Genomic DNA, 21,541 nt, shown 5'->3' on the forward strand with positions numbered 1-21,541 from the left:
TGAATAATCCAAATGTTTAAAGTTTTGTTTCATATAGACATTCGGCATCATCTTGGCTTTTGAAGCATTTTTTGCACAGGAAGTTGTCGAGATGTTTAAAAAAGTAAAACTGTAAGCAAATTGTACTTCTGCCGTTTACAAACCGTGCAGTTTTTTTTTTTTAGATACGATTTTCAAGTTAAATTCAATTTTTACGTTATCTTTGTCTCTTAAAGTGGGAGGTGACGGTACAAAATAGTTAAAAAGCTCTCCCCCTTCCCCTACGTTAAGAATGGGTTTTTAAATAACGTTATTCGTATAATTTGAATTCTTCGGACTATTGTTCTCATCTTCAGTGCTGTATTCACGTTTCGCTTGATATAACTTCTGACCTTCTTCAGGTGCCTTTTGTCAAACTCAGGAATATTTTTGTTGAACTCTACAACTGCAACTGCACGGAATTTCGAACGGAATTGTTTATTTAATTCATGTAGGCAATAGGCTTTCGACAGAGATTTCCGAGTTTGACAAGATATACTTGAAGAGGGTTGGAGGCTACATAACTAATACTAAAAAAATTAAAAACAAAACAAAAAACAAAAAAAAAAACGGTCAATGTGCTCTGTTACGCCAACTGAATATGTCTCAACATTTTCAGATAAATCGACGACTTTTATCTGTTTTCGGGTATTGTGAAAAGGAATATCGCAGGGAAAATTAGCGTAGACTAGTTTTCGAGATATAAATACCTGTATTACCTGGCAGTCATGTTTGAATGGACGGCATATGAAAGTGGCAAATCGTTTTTTTTTTTTTTTTTTCAGCGCAATTCCGAAAACATGGGGAACTTGAGGGGTGTTTATTCTAAAAGGCATTTTCTTATTTTCAAATTCCCCTTATTAAGAATGGCTTCCGGAATTAACAGAATGGACAAAAAGTGCACATTGACCGAATTTTCTTGAATTTGAATTCTTGAAAGTATTTTTTGGATGAATTAGCTAGAAATGACGTTGAATTTACGTTTGCATTTCGCAGACTTAACTTCATTGTTCGTCTGCACATGCTCACTGAACCATTTCATTGAAACAACAAAGATGGCGGCCAATTCAAACTACTAGAATTTACATTGCATAAAACAGGTATTTATATCTCGAAAACTATTTGTCTGCATTAATTTTGCCTGCGATATTCATTTTCAGCATACCGAAAACCCATAAAAGTTGTCATTTTTTTTTTTAAGAAAATGTTGATGTGTATTCAGTTGGCGTAACGGAGCGCAATAACAAAAAAAAAAAAAAAAAAAAAAAAAAAAAAAAAAAAACGGTATTATTTTTTTTAGCACAAGACCAAATAAAGAAAACATACGTAATTAATACTTTTTAAATAAAGAAGTTTCTTTCGTTCTTGGTTTTAAGAAGCATTAATCGCCAACTTTCGGTTACGTTGTTGTTATAGTTAAAAAAAAGTTATCGTATTTAGTTTTTATTTAGTGACAATACGTAAACAATGTTTGCAGAGGTCGACAATTCCATCGTGTCTATATTTGGTTCCTTTAATGCATCGTATGAACAAACAATATACAGTTGTTGACATCTTTCGGCATAACGCCAATTTCAATTATATATATATATATATATATATATATATACACACACACACAAACAAAAAAATTTTTTCCCCTCTTTTTTAAGGTCACCAACCAAAACACACAGAAAAAAAATCCCTAACAAAAAGAAAACACATGGATCATAAAGTTTGGATTTTTTGATCAAACACTTACTCAGAAAACTTTATAATATATATATTAAAAAAAAAAAAAAAGAACAATGGAAATTCGAGAACTTGACAAATAAAGATTGAGCTTCTCTTCTCTGATTTAGTTATTTAAAACAAAAGTTTTTTGTTAAGGTGGCCTACTCAAAGAAAGTACCTTACCTGACAAGGAGTTCCAAAAATACAACATTGCTACAACAGCCTATAAATACTAGGCAAATTGGTACAGCCGGATGCATGTCGAAGCTTTAATAAGGGCAGGTCAATGAAGATTGTCTAACTTAATTGACTAATTTAATTCCTTGAAAAGTTTTTAATAAGGTATAAAAGGTGAAATAAAACTCATATGTCACTTTTGTGTGTCGTCTGCAGGTGATTCCCTTTCAGTGACTCAGTCGTTTTTTTGCTTTTTTTGTTTTGTTTTTGTTCGCAATGTCGCTTATAGCATTCAAAAATAGAAAGCGTAGAATCTCCTTAAAACTATTAAAAATGTAGCATTTTTGTTTAAACAATGACTTTTGTGATTACAAAAACATTATTTCCAAACGGATTACACATTTGCAACCGAATTAGTAATATTTAAAAAATTTATTTATTAATGACAGTTGGGTCTTGAATTTAGCAGTAGGATTTTTAGCTCGGACAACATAAAAGATGGCCGGATATTTAGTTGTGTTTCGATGCTAATCTGAAAAAAAAAAAAATAAAAAGGAAGAAAGCTTTTGGTTATCGAAGGATGAATACCAATTTTGTGCAAAAGGTAAGCTTTGTTTAAATTTTGATGTACGAATATTTGCATATATACATATAAAAATGTTATCAAATACGCAAGTAGTTTTGCACCCGGTGATGAAAGAATTGAATTCTCGGGTTTGTGTACGTTTTCGGCGTCCAAAATTTTCTTTTCAAAAGAGACGTAATTCTATTCAATTTATTTTAAAATTACATTGGAATTTAAGATGTAGTAAAAATATTCATAAAAATTAATTTTATATTGGTTTTCTTTTCTTTCAAGTTTTCTATTTTCATCTATCATCCGTATTTACTTGTCTCCCCACGAGGGCAATTAGACAGATCAGTTTCTTATGTGGAGAATATCCAGCCCCCACCCTATCCTAAGAGGTACTCTAGATTGGAACAAAAATAAAAATTGTCTTTATCGAAGTATTTCTTCTTCACTGAATAGATGAAATGTGGTATCAGGCCCTAGTCAATTTTACGCGTCCTTGCGCAGTTTACGGACCGTGCTGCTTTATTTATTTATTTTAGATAGGATTCGCGGTACTAGTGTACTTATTGATCCGTGCTGAAATAATAACGTTATTATTTAAAAAGCCATTCTTAACATGGGGAGGGGATGGTGTATTTTGTACCTGTACTTTAATCTTACAATTGAATAAGAAAACAAAACTTTAATTAAACTTGGAAATACGATTTAAAAAATAGCGCTGATCAGTAAGTGCATTAGCACTGTATTTGCTAGTTAAATGTATTTTTTTAATGATATCTTTTGTTTATTAAATTGTGAAGTGAGAGTACAGAAAAGTTAAAGCCCTCCCTATATTAAGAACGGTTTTCTAAATAGTTCGGCAACGGACCTTAAACTGCGTAACTGCCGCCCTTTTTTCCTTTTAATATTAAAAAAAGAAAAGCAAAACGAAATAGTAATATTGTTGTGCTTATGCCATTTTAAAATTTGCTTTGTAATATTTTCAAGTTAAATTCAAGTTTTACCGTATCTATTTTTCTTAAATTATTGGGGGAAAGAAAACGGTAAAACTATACAAACACCGTGACAGCGAATTAACCCTAACCCTAATCCTAACCCTAACGCTGTCACGGTGTTTGTATAATAATACCAAGAAAACACCATTCACTCGCTAAGAATAGGTTTCTAAAATAATAAAGTTATTTTCAGAAAACGGTAACTTTTCTGCATATAAAAATCTGTAGAATTGAATATTTATTATGACTATTTTTACTTGGCGGACCTGAAATAGAATCACCCCTCCCCCTAATTTAAACCGGTATTCGGCCTAATCCAGCGTAGTATAAATAAGAACGGTTTTCAGAATAAACACCCCCGACCCCGAAAACTATACTACATACAATAAAAATTATAGGGGGGGGGGGATTCTCGTTCAGGTCCGCCTTTTACTTTGTTACTTAACGATCTTAAATAATTAAAAAATTTGAGACGCTGAAAACATACACAACACAACCGAGAATTCTGTTTCATTTGCAAATAAGCATGATTCGGTTTCTTTTTTGCAACTACTAAAATAGCGCATCTCTCTCTCTCTCTCTCTTTTTAAACACTCACTTTACCTGATTATATTTGGCTATTATTTGATTTTGAAATTCGATTATTTATTGTTTAAGACTTTGTTTGTAATTTTAATTTTATTTCAGAACTATAAAACTGTCGGCGTTCTTTTTTGTTTTGTTTTAAAAATATGAAGAATTACTCCACCCTCAAATTCCTTTAAAATTACCACTCTTAGAGGTTTTCGGGTTCGCTGAAAACGAAAATAACGTTTAAAATTACGGCAAACGAGTAGTTTCCAAGAAATGTTAGTTCTAAAAATGTGGGGATCACTTTTCTATAATAACTTAACGTAAAATGATCACCCACTTTGTGGCTAGGATTTTTTTTTGGGGGGGGGACTTTTTTCCACTCTCGGAAAAATTTTTTTTTGGGGGGGGGGGGATTTTTTTCCACTCTCGGAAAATTCTGTTTATATTTGGTGGAGGGGCGGGGGGTGTTTTGGCGGCCGGCCGCCAAAACACCCCCCCCCGCGCCTCCATCGTCTCCCACCAAATGTAAACAGATTTTTTGTTAAATATTAAACAGTTCTTCTGCTCGGTTAATATGGGCACGTTACTTACGTTAAAATGGTTAATTAAACTGCATAAGAACCTATAAAAAAACTATACAAGTTCTATAATTGAATATCCCCCTCAAAAAAAAGAACGATAAACAAACCGGCAGCCGTGGTCATAAAGTGAGTGTATTTTTTTATATCTTGGAAACTACTTGTTTCTTGGAATTTTAAACGTTAGTGGTAATTTTAAAGGATTTTCCGAGGGTGGAAAGAAAGTCCCTCTCCCCTAAAAGATTTTACGTTAAGTTATTATAGAAAAGTGATCGATCCCCCACTTTTTTAGAACTAACATTTCTTCATATCTTGGAAACTACTCGTTTGCCGTAATTTTAAATGTTATTTTCGTTTTCAGCGATCCTGAAAACCTATAAGAGTGGTAATTTTAAAGAAATTTTCGAGGGTGGAGTAATTCTTCATATTTACCAAAAATAATAATTGATAAAAGTCGTCTACTAGGTGAGGTGAGCCTTCGCTCTTCTCTCGTTTACCTTATTTAGTTTATTTTTATATATAAGCCACTTAATCTCTATATTAGGTCCACCTTCACAATTTTCTTTAAAATCACGACTTTCACCCGAACTCTTGAAAGTCGTCATTTTAAAGAAAATTGTGGAGGTAAAAATATACCATAAAAAATTCTCGCCTGTACATGAATTATACACTATTTTCATTTTACTCTAAATCAACATGTATATGTAAAATAAAACAAGGCGCTTCTACACTATTGGGACGGAATTTCGGAAATCATAATACTGAATTTCACATGAAAACAATGGTATCTACGTATTTTTAAGATGATTATATCGTAGCCTCGTAGGAGATGTCCTTTTCTCTTCCCGGCAACCTCTATCTCACAGAAGAGATGTTGCGAGTTTGTCTCTGATGTATCGTTATTTTCATGGAAAGTGTTCGACTGAGCTTCAGTCTATGGCCCCCCCCAAGCCAAACTTTCACAAGAAACACTCATCTGAAAACACTATCAATAATTTCCCCCACTCTTTATCTGTGCCTAAACCTAAACGTAGATTCAATGAAAAAAGCTTCTTTCTTAAGAACTGCACGAGTGCACTCCACTGCACTGCACGCCGCGGCACGCCTGTGGGGAATTGTCTTCCGTTTTCCTGCTTTCTGGCTGACTACAATATGGTTGTCTTCAAGTCTAACGTAAATAAGTTCTTGATGAGCCGTTCCATATAAGTTAACAAATTTACCGAATTTTCATTACTAATGATTACTACATTGTCCAATTTCTACTTATCTAACCCTTATCCTTGAGTGGCCTCTTGGCCTTGATAATGTAGTGATGATGCCTGTGTAAAAAAAAAAAAAAATTTACGAAAATCGATAAGGTAGAAAATGAAGAAAATTAAAAAAAAATAGAATTTGATGAAAATGATCGTAAGACTCGGGAGAGTTCAAAAGGGAAGTAATTTTCCGTTTTGATTTAAACGAAATGGCGGCAATTTTTCACCTGCTAACACAAAGTTGTTTTGTTTAATAATTCAGTAATATTCAGGTAATTTCGATTGCATAATTTGGAAGCTACAATTGTAACTTATTAGAATTGACAAATCAGTTGAAACCATTGTTTTTTATCTGAAAACCCCATTTATCGACTACAAAATCTCGTCCCAATTCTGTAGAAGCGCCTAAAACAATTTCTTAAATTTTTTTTTTTTAATTAAGGTGCTTTGCTTGACTGCTTGCTTGTCTTGTTAAGATATAATCGACAAATCGATTTTTTAAATATATCGTTTTAAGCAAAAATAATATTACGTGTTTGTCATGTCGAAAATAGTAATATATCCCAAAATTACGAAAATTCATCGAGTCGAACAACTGTTATTGTACTTTTAGTAAAAAAAAAAAAAAGAAAAGAAAAAAGTCTTGCTATAGACAACAAATATTGCTGTCATGAAACAAGTAATCTAAAATATTCTTTTCGGAGTTATGTCCCCTGTGTATCCTCCTACTGCCTATTTTATAACGTTTCCCCCACCCAATGCGATTTTACCCAATTTTTCGTAAAAATTACTTTTAACTAGAAATAAGTTTTTATTCCAAAAGCCGTTCTTAACACTCTGAGGGTAAGGTGGGAAGGGGGGGGGTTATACTACGCCGGGTTAGGTCGTAAAAAATCCCGGGTACTCATACAGAGTGATCCGTGCTGAAATAATAACGTTATTATTTAAAAAGCCATTCTTAACATGGGGAGGGTGTTTTGTACCTATTCTGTACTTTAACCTTACAATTGAATAAAAAAACATAAAACTTTAATTAAACTTGGAAATACGATTTAAAAAATAACGCGGATCACTCTCTGCATTAGCACCAAATCCCGAAATGAATTTCTATTCGATGATTTTCGTAATTTTTGGATATATGACTATTTTTGACATGACAATTAAGTAGTAATATTGTTTTTGCTTAAAACGACATAAAAAAAAAAAAAAAAAAAATCCGTCTGTTGACTCTATCTTAACAAGAACCCCAAAATTAATTACGAAATCAATTTTTTTTTTTTCGTAAACAAGTCGGCCATTTTTCATTAAAAAAACAAAAACAAAAGAAAAGAATTAATGACTTAATGACCCTTCGGTATTTGAAAGCATTTAAACTGTCAAATCGAAAGTATTAGAAAACCTTGTGTTCTCTGCAGTTTAATAACGTTACTATTTAATTTGGGAAGCCATTTTTAGTGTGGGGAGGGAGGCTTTATTACTTTCATCTAAAAATTTAATAAACAAAAGATACGGTAAAAATTGAATTTGACTTGAAAATTCCATCTCAAAAATAGCACGGTTCATAAACTGCGGAAGTAACAGAATTCAGTTGATCCGGTCATCTCCTTCTCAATAGAAACCAACTAGTTTCCTGTGCGTCATGAGTAAGTTGCTGAAATCTGCTAGAGAAGTAGTCAACCACCTCAGCAAAAATAACCTCCTCAATGACCTGCAATATAGTTTCCGTTCTGCTAGATCGACAGCAGATGTGCTAACAGTTATCTCATATGATTAGCGAATCTTTCGATGGAGACTTCCTTTATAGGGCAATTACCTTTGATATATCAAAGGCCTTTGATAGGGTATGGCATAAAGGTCTACTCCACAAGATCTCCAGCTACGGTATAGCAAGAAATGTCTTCACAGTATTAATGCTGGAGTCCCTCAGGAATCCATCCTGGGCCCAACACTTTTCTTGGTCTGCATCAATGATCTTCCAAATCACATCCTAAGATCATTCATAGACATTTATGCTGACGACACTACCATCTATGGCAACACTTCAAAGGCCATAAACGACAAAATTCTCTGATTCTCTCTCCTCTGATGATGCAATTGGGAAAGAGGTGGCTGGTTAATTTTAATGCATTTAAAAACTTTCCATCATCAACACTCTGATCTCTGTCTAGCATCAATTGAAATGAATGGTTCTCGTCTTGACAAGCTTCTGGGTCTAACCTTTACTCCTGATCTCAGATGGAACATGTACATCAAATCCGTTGCCAAGGCTGCTGGAAAAATGGTGAGATCCTTTTACCACTCCAGTAGATATCTCACTGCTGATGCAATTCTCTACCTGTATAAGAGCCAAGTACGTCCAAGATGGAATACTGTTGACACATCTGGGCAGGAGCTGCTAGAAGCAGTTTATCCTGCCTTGACAGAGTTCAAAATAGACTTCATAGCCTAGTGTGAGATGCCCTTTTCTCTTCCCTGCAACCTCTTTCCACAGAAGAGATGTTGCGAGCATGTCTCTGCTTTATTGTTATTTTTATGGCATGTGGCCGTCTGAACTTCAACTGAACTGGCCTTTCATGAAAAACACTCGCCTAGTTGAAACCACTATCAATAATTTACCCCACTCTTTATCTGTGCTTAAACCTAAACGTAGATTCCATGAACAAAGTTTCTTCCTTAGAACTGCACGCTTGTGGAACTGTTTTATTTTCCTGCTTTTCCAACTGATTACAGTATGGTCGTTCCAACGCGCACCACAGTTTACTCACCTGTATGTAACCCGATGTAACTGTAATTTAATATTATTATCCTAACTTTTTTACCATTCAAAAGAAGCTTCAAATAAACTGCTAATATTTAAAAAAAATATCTTACAGCATATAAAAATAATGAAAATGCGAGACAAAAATCGTGTCTACATTATCGACGCTTTAAAACAGCATTCCTATGTAGTGACATTTTTTTAGCCGTAGACACACCCATGTTTTAATAATTGAACAAAAATCAAATAATTGTCATATTTTCCTCAAATTTTCGATATTTATTCATTATTGAAGAAACTTTCATAATAAAAGTAGGTTTCGTTAAATATATTAGAGGAAATTAAAAAAAATTCTTTTTTTTTTTTTATTTTTTTTTAGGCGTTCTACTCTTCCTCCATATTTTATGTTATGAAAATTAAACAAAATAAATGTAGGTCGATAAAAATTTCAACATATATATATATATATATATATATATATATATATATATATATATATATAAAAAATAAAATGAACTCAATTTTTCCTCTATGATTTTGACCTTAATAGGATTGAAAATCAAGACATTTTATGCGAATGTAATATGCACAAACTGCAGTACAATATCTGAGGTGTGTTATAGGCATATTACCTCTCCACTTCCTTGATAATCGTAGATTCCTATATTTTTTTCTGCTGAGAGTTAACTGCCACAATCTGTTAAAATCAATGGAAGTAGTAAAATCTTTTCTCTCTAATTAATTCCTCCTTCCCGTTTCCGGGATCGTTGACAAGGGACAGTTACGAAGGAACACCGATTTGGGTTTTCTTTACTTCGTAGTTGCTGAAAAGAACGCACCATGGACTTAACCGAATCGAAGGGTTATTTATGCCATTTTTTTTTTTTTTTTTTTTTTTTTTGCTTTATTTCGTTTTATAGTTGCTTAAAAAAAACTGGAATGGAATTTTAACATTCCTTTTCGTTTTATGCTTTCTACTGGGTGAAACGCACCATAGACATAACCAAATCGAAGGGTTATTTATGCCATTTCTTTTTTTTTTTTTTTTTGCTTTTCACTGTTTTTTTGCTTTTCTGAACACGTTCATAATTTTTTTTTCCTTTACTTTTGCTTTTTGTTTTTCCGATTTCTTTTAAGAAGTTTTACGTTTGTTCGCTGTTTTTTTTCCCCCGATTTTTTTAAAGAAGTTTAACATCGTTTTTTTTTTTTTTTTTTTTTTTTTTTTAACATTTAAACAGGGTTAATACTTCGCTTATTCTGTACTTTACCCCCCTCCCCTTACACACATTTCCAAACACCCGGGCAACGCCGGGTACCCCCGCTAGTATATATATATATATATATATATATATATATAAAATCTTATTTTTTTCACTTACCTTAAAGTTGTAAATAAAATTGGACATAAAATCAATATTATTATGTTAAAAAATAAACACTTTTTCTTGATAATTTTTTTTTTTCGGTAATATAATTATTTGAATTACAACAACAAAAAAAAAAAACAATTCTAAAAGATAATTATTTTTTAAAAAGCTTTAAATGCTATTAATTTCAAATATTACGCAATATGACGTTTAAACAGATTTTTTCATAACAGGTTTCCAATAATAAAAATATATATTCAATATATGACTCTTGAGATAATAAAAATTGCAAAAGAAAAAATCGACTAAAAATTCGGTTGTATTTGATTATTTAAAATGATAGCGGGTGATATTTAAATTTTGCGCCTTTTTTCCAAAAAAAGTACAGACGCCTGTAAGCAGCAGCATCTTTAGATACATGTATGATGAACAGACCAGGTTAAAGTTAATTTTATCGCCGGTGTAGTTCGTTATTAAAATCTATTTGTTTTACAAAAGGTAAGTCTTGTATTGTTTTTTATCCATTTTTTTTTTTTATTGTAGATTTTATTTATTCATAAATTTCTGCATAAATTATCTTCCATAGAAATTGACTCGGACTATCGTAAACACACGAAATGATGACGTCACTAGTTAATGTGTACAATGATGACGTTCTACACAACGGTTTGGAGATGCCTAATGGTTTTCTTCAAATCCAACGTGAATAAGTTCTTGATGAGTCATCCCTTTAAGTAATCCAATTTACCAAATTTCCACTACTAACAATTACTACAACATTTTCTCATTGACTACTGTACACTCATTAACCCTTATCTTCAAATAGCCTTCGGGTTTTGATAACTAGTGAGTGATTCTTTTGTTAAAAAAAAAACAAAAAAACTAGTCTATTGAAAGTTTGGAAAATTAACATCCAATAATATAAAAACAAGTTTTATAACAATTTGGTAAATCATTTAATGAAATGATCAAACGATCGTAATAAATTTAACTTTCAAGATCCCATGAGAAAAATAAATAAATAAATAATAATAATTCGGTTGGAGTTAAACAAATAAAGTAAAAAGACTCCCGGGCTGGGTATTTGTAGGCGAGGGGTGGACGCAGTTATCACATCATTATTAAATTTGAATTTTTACTTTATTTCTTAGTATTTTTATATTTTTAACTAGACTTTTATATTTTTTATATTTTTAACTAAACTTTGATATTGAGATGAGGACTCTTAGCTGACTCCCTTCGCCTTCCGCTTCCCCAACACCTAAAAAAAATCCTCTAATATATTTAACGAAACCTACTTTTAATATGTAAGTTTATTTAATAATGAATAAATATCGAAAATTTCAGGTAAATATTACTATTGTTTGATTTTTGCTAGATTTTTTAAAACATAGGTGTGTCAACGGCTTAAAATACGTTACTACATAGGAACGTTGTTTTAATGCGTCGATAATGTAAACACGATTTTTGTCTCGCATTTTCATTATTTTTGTAAGCTGTAAAAAATAAAAAAAAAATTAGCAGTTTATTTAAAGCTTCTTCTTTTAAATAGTAAAAAAAGTTAGGAGGATGATAAATTAATTACAGTTACATCGTGTTACATACAGGGGTGGGGGAACTGTGGCGCGCGTAGGAGGTACCTAAAATTCTATTAAATAAAATACCGGAATCAGTTTCGCATATAAACTTAATGTTAAATGATCACTCATTTTCCGATTACATAACGTTTGAACGCTTTGTAACCGTTTTAGTTAAATCTTAGAGGGGACAGAGGAGGCACCCAGACTGAGGATTAATGGTAAGGTTAAGAGTGGGCACCGCCAAAACTGAGGGGGGGGGGGGGCAGGTAAGTACTTTTTGACGGACCGTCTTTTTAAAAATCTACCAAAAATCAGATAATTATCCGATCAATACGAAATTTTCAGCGATTATTAAAGAGAAGAATGAACTTTATAACAGTGTACTTATTTTTCATAAACGATATTTATATATATATATTTTTTTTGCTTACAACCCCCCCCCTTGTTTTGAGGGGGTACAAATATGCTTAAAATAATCATCTGAAACTGAACACAACATATTGTGTTGTTGTAAGGGACAGAATTATAGATTTAAAAAAAAAAAAAAAATTGTTTGCATACCTTATTTTGACGTCTGAATATCAGAACTTCGATTGTGTTTAATTATCCCGCTTTTGAGTTTTGAAGTGTGAAATTCGGTGAATATGTTAAGTAAAATAATTAATTTAAGTTAAGCAAAAAAAAAAAAAATTTTAATATTTATACGAAAAAAGCCATTTTAAAATCTTTGATAAATAAATTAACAATTTTTTTTAGCGAGCCGAATAATGCATGACCATTATTAAACAGGGCATGCTTTGAAGAATCGATACAAAAAAAAATTCGATAAATATTGTGCCCTTTGTGTTAAAAATAGCATCATTTTTTCGATCCCGTTTGAAAACGTTTGCCGCCTTTCGACTACGGTGGACCAAACGCGGTGAAATAAATTTTTTTATTCTGCTTTAAATTCCCCCCCCCCCTATTTTGGGGAGCCTGGCCCCCACTCATATACATTAAAAACCAAACTCATACAAATGGTCACCCATCTGGTACTGGCCAGCCTCAGCGTTAATAATACATTGAAATTTTCGTCACTGAAAAATAATTTTTTTTGGCCTGTTTGGTCTTCCATAGTTTGCTTTTTATCAACGACAAACGTAAACATTGTCGATCTAGACTCTAGATCGACGCGAAGTAACTGGTTGCCTATATGAATAAGTGGAATTATTTGAAATCAAGGTACTTATATTTTTGCATATTCTCATAGAAAATCATCCTAAATCTTAGTTAGACAACAAATAAATAAATTACTTATTTCAAAAACCTTTTTTTTTTTTTTAAATATTTATGTACGTTTTTGTGCAAGACAAAAAATGTCAATTGTTAACTTTTTTGGAAAATTTAACATTTAAAATTTAATTCAAAATAGAAAAAGTTTTACATTATTCTGTTTTCTATATGATAAAATTCAGGGTTTTATCTTTCTGGAAAAAAAAAAGGTTACTCAGAAATAATGGATTTTAATAAATGTAATTTCGTTTTAAAAAACAACTTGATTTTTCGGCCATTTTTGGCGGTGCCTAGTTAAGAGTTTTTTTTTTTTTTTTTTTTTTTGTGACTAACTTTACAACATGACCCCCACCCCCACCCTAAAGCAGACACGCAATTTATTAACAATAAAAAAATATGATTATATTCTTTTAAAACATTATCTCATTAGATAATGACTCGAAAATAGATTATTGATATACGAAACTGATCCCCCACTGTAAATTTAAAAATTCCCCTACCCCAAAAATTTTTCAGGGCGTTCACGCGTAATCAGCTTAAAACAAACGTAGAATCTCATTGAGGGAGGGGGATTTAGCTGATGATAATAATCTATAAAATTACCAAATTTTTATGCCAAAATCCGACTTCGTATTTACAAATCTCCCCCCCCCCGCCTCCAAAATACAATGAAATAAAAAGGAAATAGTTTCTTAAATTGATTATTATGTTAGAAAGAAAAACTATTTATGCTTTAAAATTTTTTATAAATGTGCACCATTTTACTTAAAAGTAAAATGGTGCACATTTATAAAAATTTTTAAAGCATAAAATAAATATTTTAGATATGTTGAAAAATTAACTGCTAATAAAATCTATATTACCTTAATCAATTATTAATTGCAATACCTGTATTAATAAAATTGGCACTTGTACGCTAGTGCGAAGGTACAACTTCCTTGTTTTCAGTTGGGACATTTGGAGGGTGCATAGCAAGGGCAGACAAGCGTACATCAGAGGCAGAAAACTATTTTGTGTTGTATAGGTACGGGTAAAATGAATGCCGATGCTCAAAATGTATAAACATTTTGAGCCCTCCCTTTACTTAAAAATTCACCAAAAATCAGGAAATTAACCAATTTTAATGAAATTTTCAGTATTTATCAAATAATGATCGCGAAATATAATGAACTAATTATTTTTATTTAAATCTTAGTGGAAATGTATTAGTTTGTTTAAACAAAAGATACCTTTACTAAAGTTATGGTTTTCAGTAGTGAATAAAAAACGCAAGAATTTATTTTTGCTTTTTATATATAAATAAAGCATCGTAATTTGTAACAATAAAAAAAAAATATTTTTTTACAGGAACAGTACAAAAAAAAGTCCCTAAAGTCCGTATTAATGAATTCGATATAACTCGAAGAAAAATGAATTTCTCGAACTACCGATATTACCATTGAATTAAGCATTGTTTATTTAATATTTTCACACACACAAAAATTATAATAGCAAAAATATTTCTACTTTTTTTTTTTTTTTTTTTTTTTTTTTTTTAAGTACAAATTTTGCATAATTTTTATATGCAAAATTTTGATAATTCCTTCCTCGCAAGAATGTGAAACTTTTGGCATAACATAGTTTTTATATAATCCCGAACACTAATTAAAAAATATATTAATTTAAAAACAGGAACATAAAAATAATTAAATTAAAAAAAAAATGGTAAAAATTGATACAAACGTTCAGAATAATGTATGGATGCACTGCACGTCTGGGGGGGGGGGAGAAATCTGACACCCCTACTACCCCCTTTTACTATCATGATTTCATTTTGAAACAGCGTTTCGATTTTGGGCCTCCTTATAATCGTGTTTACATTTTCTTAGTTTGTTGCGTTTTTGGCGAACGGTAAATTACTTGCTTTTTGAGGGCTAATTAAGTTGTCTTTGTTTTTTTTTGTTTTTTTGCACAAACAAGGGGTTTGGTTTTTTTTTTTTATTTAATTCAATATCTTAGGACTTTACTTTGAAATAGACCAAGAAAAGTAATATTTATCTTTTAAATGATTTTTACAATGAATTTATTTAACTTCAAAATTTAGTTTAATTGGTTAGCTCGCCGTGAAAAATTTTTTCATAACTTTTATTTTTTCCACGTGTACAAATATTTTTTTCCTTTAGGAAATTAACTTCAGTCTCTAATCTTTCAAATACAATCAAAAAGTAGTCGGAAACCTACAAAAAATAAGTCGGCTTTCAAAACTATTTTTGCCCGTACCTAGTGTTATAAGTTTCTTATATTTATTTATATATTTATTCAATAAATATGTCACAAAAACTTTAAAAAAAATAAATAAATAAACAAAACAAAACAAAACATGCATTCGGAAATTTCAGAATTTTGGCTTTGTTACATGTATTTTTTTAATCTCTAATTTGAGTTTAAAAAAATGTATTTTGTGTTATTATAATTTTCTTAAATCTACTTTGAAAAACAAAACACACATTTATTGTTGTGAGATCTTCGATTTGGTCCTGAAATGGCATTTGTTTGCCCCTGCTATGCACTCTCCTAATTGTCCTAGTGCACAACAAGTATCGTTACTTTGTCAGACAAAGATTCTTAAACATGGCGCATTCTAAAAAAAGCATTTTAGATTTGGATGACAATTTTTTTTTCTTCAATCTTGATGAATTTCATTTAGAACAAGGAGAAACAACTTAAAAAATTTTGCAAATAATTTTTCCCAGAAATGGATGAAACTCAATTTTTGCGGTGTATTTTGTTTATTAAATTGTTAGATGAAAGTATACCAAACATTCTCCCCAACCTCATGTTTAGAATAGTAACGTTATTTCAGAGTAATTGTGGTCTGGGAGACCAACACAAAACCTACCATAAAGAACTTGTTTACTAGGGGTTTTGGGGTGTACTGAAAACGAATATCGCATTTAAAATTGGGACGATACTGAAAAGATACTTTTCCACATGTTTCCTGTAGTAATATAACACACCAGCCATATTTGTCTATATTTGTAAAAATTTACTTGGTTTCCACCTTAACATTTTCCTTTAAAATGGCGGTTTTTGGGTATGCTGAAAACGAATATCGCATTTACATTTTCCGCAAATAAGTAGTTTTCCTGATATTAAGCAATCTAATTCTTTGTTATGAGTGGTGGCCATTGTTGTTGCGCATATTTAGGTGTGTCAGAAACTGACCTTACGAATGTGTGAAATATATTGAATAATTCGCCCCCCCCTGTCTTTCTAAGCTTATAACTACTCGAAAAATGTAATTCAAACCCTAATTTATTTTTCAATTAAAGGAGCAAGGACCAAGGTTTCATTTTAAAAAAAAGTGTTTTTTAAAAAAAAAAAAAAAAAAAAAAAAAAAAAAAAAAAAAAAAGGTTTTTAACTTCAGACTTTACAGGTAATTAAATAAAAAAAACGTCTGTCTAAAATATTAGATTTGGTTTATTGGAAAGAGCATAATATTTTACATTGACCCTGAAAATATCGTAAAAATTGAATCAATAGAAAAATTTTAATAGATTTTTAAAGTTTAAAAATTGAAAAATACTTAACTCGTAAACTTCAATTGATTTCATTACTGTTTTTTAAAAAATAAAAAATAATATTTCTATTACTTTTTATACAACTTTTAATAGTTTATTTTGGAAGTATAACCCATAAAGAAAATAAACAACCCACTTTTAAAAGAGAAATTATAAGTTTTTTTATATTTTATTCGCATTTCGTGTTAGGGGTGTCAAAAATTCCCCCCAAATTCTGATACACCTAGCGCATATTTGTTTGCTGCACACCAGAAAATTATTTGTGGAAAATTTAAATGTAATATTTTGTTATAAGTGATGGTCATTGTGGTATGTGCAAACGCATGCATATATTTCTTTTATTAAAAAAAAAACTACGTGCGGGCAATAATGGCAGAATAAGGATAGGGGGACATAGTTTTGAAAGCCGGTTTATCATAATTTTTTGTAGATTTTCGAATACTTTTTGTTGTATTTGAAAGATTAAAGCCTAAAGTTAATTTTCCTAAAGAAAAAAAATATTTGTACACATAGAAAAAAAAAAAGTGGTACTTTTTAGTTTAATCAAGACGTTAAAAAATGAAAATATTGAAAAAAATTATATTGTACGTACCCGTTATGAAATTAAATTCTCATAAAAATTTTCACTTAATTTAATCAACTATTTTTTTTTTTTTACAGAAGAAAATCAAATTTTAATGAGATCAATCGTATCCTACCATCTTGCCTATTTCGTGCGGTGCACCAAGGGAAATAACGCCATCTCCATTTAAAGGTTGTCAAAATTTGACGAGATTATTTTAAAACATGGGCAGAAACAATACCTAGATAAATATTTTAGTTTTTTTTTTCCTCTTATTTTACAGATTTTCTTTGTCCTTTTTTGATCCCTTTTTCATTTTGTCCTTTGTTAATCCCTTTTTGTTTAAAGGCACCCCCTCCTCATGTGCGAAATAGGCAAGATGGCAGGATACGATCGATGTCATTAAAATTTGATTTTCCTCTGTAAAAAAACGCTACTTGATCAAATTTAGTAAAAAAAATTTTTTATAAGAACTTAATTCCATAACGGATATGTACCATATATATATATATATATATATATATATATATATATATATATACACACACATTTTTCAATATTTTCGTTTTTTAAGGTCTTGATTAAACTAAACAAATACCAAAAAAGTTATGAAAAATATTTTCACGGCGACATTCGGAAGCTGACAAATTCAGCTAAATTTTGAAGTTAAATAAATTCATTTTAAAAATCCTTTGAAAGATAAATATTAGTTTTCTGGGTCTATTTCAAAGATAATTAGTAAAGTTCTAAGATATTGAATTAAATGGAAAACGAAAACACCTTGTTTGTACAAAAAATAGCTTAATTAACTCCCAAAATCAAGAGATTCTAGCTTCGCTTAAGCAAATGTAAACAAAGTCGTTTACGTATAGATTCTACAGAAGTCCAAAATGTTACAAAGTCAAAAGGCTGTCTGAAATTGACGTCAGGTAGTTATAGGGAGGTGAGGAATGCTGTTTTTTTTTCCCCCCAGCCCTGCATCTGTACATCTGTAGTTATGATTAATGCTCATATTTATCATATTCATAACGTTTCTGCCGATGTAACCCAGACTTTCTCCAAGAGCATCTTTTTAAACTTGAGAAACTGGATTTCATTTCGAACTGAACTCTGTACTTAATAAAGTAGATTGTTCTTATTACGTCAGCCATGACTGGGTAGATGAGGTTTACATCGACCGAAACCTGAAAATAACACTGAAGATGAGAACAATAGTCTGAAGAATCCAAATAATATGAATAATTAGTTTTCCTCTCATAAATTCAGAAACAAAAACTAAAATGTTATTTATGAAGATCTCTCATGTATAAATTCTGTGTAATTTCTATGATTAATTGCTTAATAAAATGTGTTGAAATGTCAATTTTATTCTGAAGACTATTACTTTATGAAAGTTACATTGGAGAATGACATTTGGAAAATAAGCAAAGATTGTGAAAAATTTAAAGCTATTTTCTAGAATTCATTTATCTTGATTTCAATGGATTTTTCTAGTGAACTTCACTGTATGTACATAATATTGTTTTTGCTTAAAACGACATATTTTAAAAAAATCGATCTGTTGACTTTGTCTTAAGCATCCAACTAAATTTTGAAAAAATATAAGGTGTTAAATTAAAAAAAAATATTTGAACTGTTTAATACTGTATTAATGTTCAAAAAGATTGTAACGTTATGTCTTTAAGAAAAGGAATGAAGGATTAGTACATCTTGAATTAAAATGGAGTTTTATGAAACTTTTGTTCGTAGATTTTGTTATGGTTTGATTCTTCTGTCAATCCTAGCAGATTTTATTGTAGAGTTAATAGCAAAACACATGCACACCAAAAAAAAAAAAAAAAAAAAAATGCAACTGAAAAATTATATTTTATTTTAATCTTCTTCTGATGAAGATTTATGTTGCAAACATGTGTTCCGTTATTGTGCATGTGTTGCAGTTGATTTGTCCAGAAACTTGCATATGGGTGTTGCACTCTTGTTTCGACTGCAACAGAACTGTCTGCCCTTTCTCCTTCTGTCTGATTCTTTTCCTCTCTCTTAAACATTTTGCAGTCGTTGTTTAGTTTCCTAGTGATTTATTTTTGTAAATTCTGACACTGACTTTAGTTATATTCCTTAAAAATTTTTCACAAGCTGACATTGCATTGTTTTATTAAGAAAAAAAAATTTTTCCTACCCTAACTCTTTCTCCATAATGATCAAATTGCGTTTAAACATTTTAGGTTAAATTTCCTAATTTTTAAATTATCTGTACCGCAATTTTATTTTTAAATGCATAGTTTTTAAATTTCTATTTCTCATCATCACTATTGCATTTGAAACAGTTATTCTCCTTTTTCGCGTTTGTTTCACCATACAACGTTACACTTGGATTTTATTAGAATCGCCTTTTAATATCAATTAATAACAACTTAATATCTTAAAAATACTGTGATGGTATGCATACTTATTGTGCTATGTTAATCTTGTATCAACTCTCAGGATTACAATGGAACAACAATGGTGTCACCAATAAAATGCATGAACACACTGAATAATCCAGATTCTGTAAAAACATGGTGTTTCGAGGTGTTGGCCAGAGTAAAGAAACTAAAAGATAAGCAATGTGAAGGGAAGCAACATGAAATTACTGACCAGTTCCTCACAACAACTGGGAGCGAAGCAATCCAAAAAAGTTTCAACAATGACATATCCAAAAAATTTGGAAGAGCTGACCTTCAAAGAAAATTGGTGAAATGATAAAAAGGAATATCAGACCAAAGAAAAGATTAGTCATCAGTGAAAGAAGAAATGTTCTGGAAACAAGACAGCACCCCAATGAATCTATTCTTTCTACAATTTGTACACTAATTGTAAAAAAGAGTAAAATATTGCAAATTTGAAAAAATTGGTGCCGGTGAAATGAGCCAGGAAGTTGAATTAATCATAATAGATGATTAATATGGCACAACACATATTAAAAGGAATCTTATTGACAATTCAAGTATCTATTTAGCTAGAATGATGTTAATTCCTAGTTTAAATTCTTATCAAAAATAAACATACTTTTGTAAATGTTCTTGAAACTTCACTTAAAGGGTTAGAGTGTACAGTGGTCAAAATGACAATATCACAGTAATCGTTAGAAGTGTAAATTTGGTAAATTGGATTACTTTAGGGGAACGGCTCATCAAGAACTTGTTTACATTAGACTTGAAGACGGTCATATTGTAGTCAGCTGGAAAGCAGGTAAACGGAAGAGTTCTGCAGTTCTTAGAAAGAAGCTTTGTTCATGGAATCTACATTTAGGTTTAGGCACAGATAAAGAGTGGGGGAAATTATTGATAGTTTCCAGCCAAACGAGTGTTTCTCGTGAAAGTTTGGCTTGGGGGGGGGGCATAGATTGTAGCTCAAACAAGCACTTGCCATGAAAATAATGATAAAACAGAGACAGGCTTGCAACATCTCTTCTATGAGAAAGAGGTTGCAGGGAAGAGAAAAGGGCATCCCCCACTAGGCTATGAAGTCTATTCTGAACTCTGTCAAGGCAGGATAAGGTCTTCCTAGCAGCTCCTTCCCAGATGTGACAGCAATACTCCATACTTAGTCGTACCTGGCTCTTATATAGGTAGAGAATTGCATCAGCAGGTAGATATCTACTGGATCGATAGAAGGATCCCATCATTTTTCCAGTTTGTCAGTTTAATTTTTTTTTATGCATCCTTGCATTATGGAGATCCTTAGCCGTTCAGTTGGTGTGTTGCAAATGCAAAAGTATTTTTTTTTTTTTTTTTTTTTTGAAAAAAAAAAAAAAAAACGATTTTAGTAATTGCTTATTTGATATGTTTCTGAGCGGTCAGTGTAATTCTTTGTCTATTCATTTTCATTCGTTGGCATAAGAAATCTTTTGTTTTTGCTATGATTTCCTTTATTCTTCGTGTCTCTCATAAGCAGCGCCATCTTATTGGAATTTAATATCTTCGTAGTTGGGACATGATTAAGATAAATGTCATTCTATGTTGAAATGGTATTTATCTATCGTTTTCAGCCGATTACCAATATTGAGTTAAGGTCATTCTAAGCACATTGCAAACAAAGCTTATGGGTAGGAGAGTCCAAGGCAAATTCATTGCTTTAGGAGTCAAGTCTGAAAATTGAATGACTCCGACTATATAAGTTTAGATGAATCAAGTTAGTACATTATTTATATCGGTTCCAAGAATTTATTCTATTACGTTTGAGAGTTTTGAAGAGCTATTTCTATAAATTGACATTTGGACCTCTCTCGGAGTTTGGCATTTTTCCTTTTAGACCTGATGAAACTTCACTATTTAGAAACCCTAACTTGCTATACATCTGCAAATAAGTTTGTATATCATAAAATATCCTTAAATATGATATTTTAATTTATTCAGATTTTATATTTATTATAGACCCAATTCTCTTGATTATATTGCACCAAATTATATAGTAATTATTTCAACAGTGTAGGTCCTGGATATGACCTTAAACTATATCCGATGGTGAGGCTCCAGCTTGCAGGCTTTGGAGAGTGTGGAGCCACCTTTTAATTGCCATTGC

At 31.0% G+C, this 21,541-nt stretch overlaps 2 protein-coding genes across 12 annotated transcripts in view; one reads left to right on the forward strand and one right to left on the reverse strand.

Annotated features, from left to right (window-relative positions):
- Positions 1-2,189, reverse strand: part of LOC145276778 (UDP-xylose and UDP-N-acetylglucosamine transporter-like) — a 109,274-nt gene extending 107,085 nt beyond the window's left edge. Inside the window, exon 1 of the mRNA XM_080128058.1 lies at positions 1,915-2,189. Coding sequence (XP_079984184.1) covers positions 1,915-1,991 — 77 coding nt within the window. The 5' untranslated portion in view covers positions 1,992-2,189. The remainder of the gene's footprint in view (positions 1-1,914) is intronic.
- Positions 2,190-2,198: 9 nt separating this feature from the next.
- Positions 2,199-21,541, forward strand: part of LOC145276773 (cyclin-dependent kinase 17-like) — a 534,353-nt gene continuing 515,010 nt past the window's right edge. For 6 of the 11 annotated variants that reach the window (XM_080128036.1, XM_080128049.1, XM_080128032.1 and 3 more), the window contains exon 1: positions 2,379-2,512. The gene's annotated coding sequence lies outside the window, so the exon portion shown is untranslated. Of the gene's footprint in view, positions 2,513-21,541 lie in introns of all 11 variants that reach the window. The other 5 variants (XM_080128037.1, XM_080128050.1, XM_080128044.1 and 2 more) reach the window with 4 other exon arrangements.

Source organism: Euprymna scolopes, chromosome 5 (assembly GCF_053919585.1).
Source record: "Euprymna scolopes isolate OS-2025 chromosome 5, ASM5391958v1, whole genome shotgun sequence".
NCBI classification, from domain to species: Eukaryota; Metazoa; Mollusca; class Cephalopoda; order Sepiida; family Sepiolidae; genus Euprymna; species Euprymna scolopes.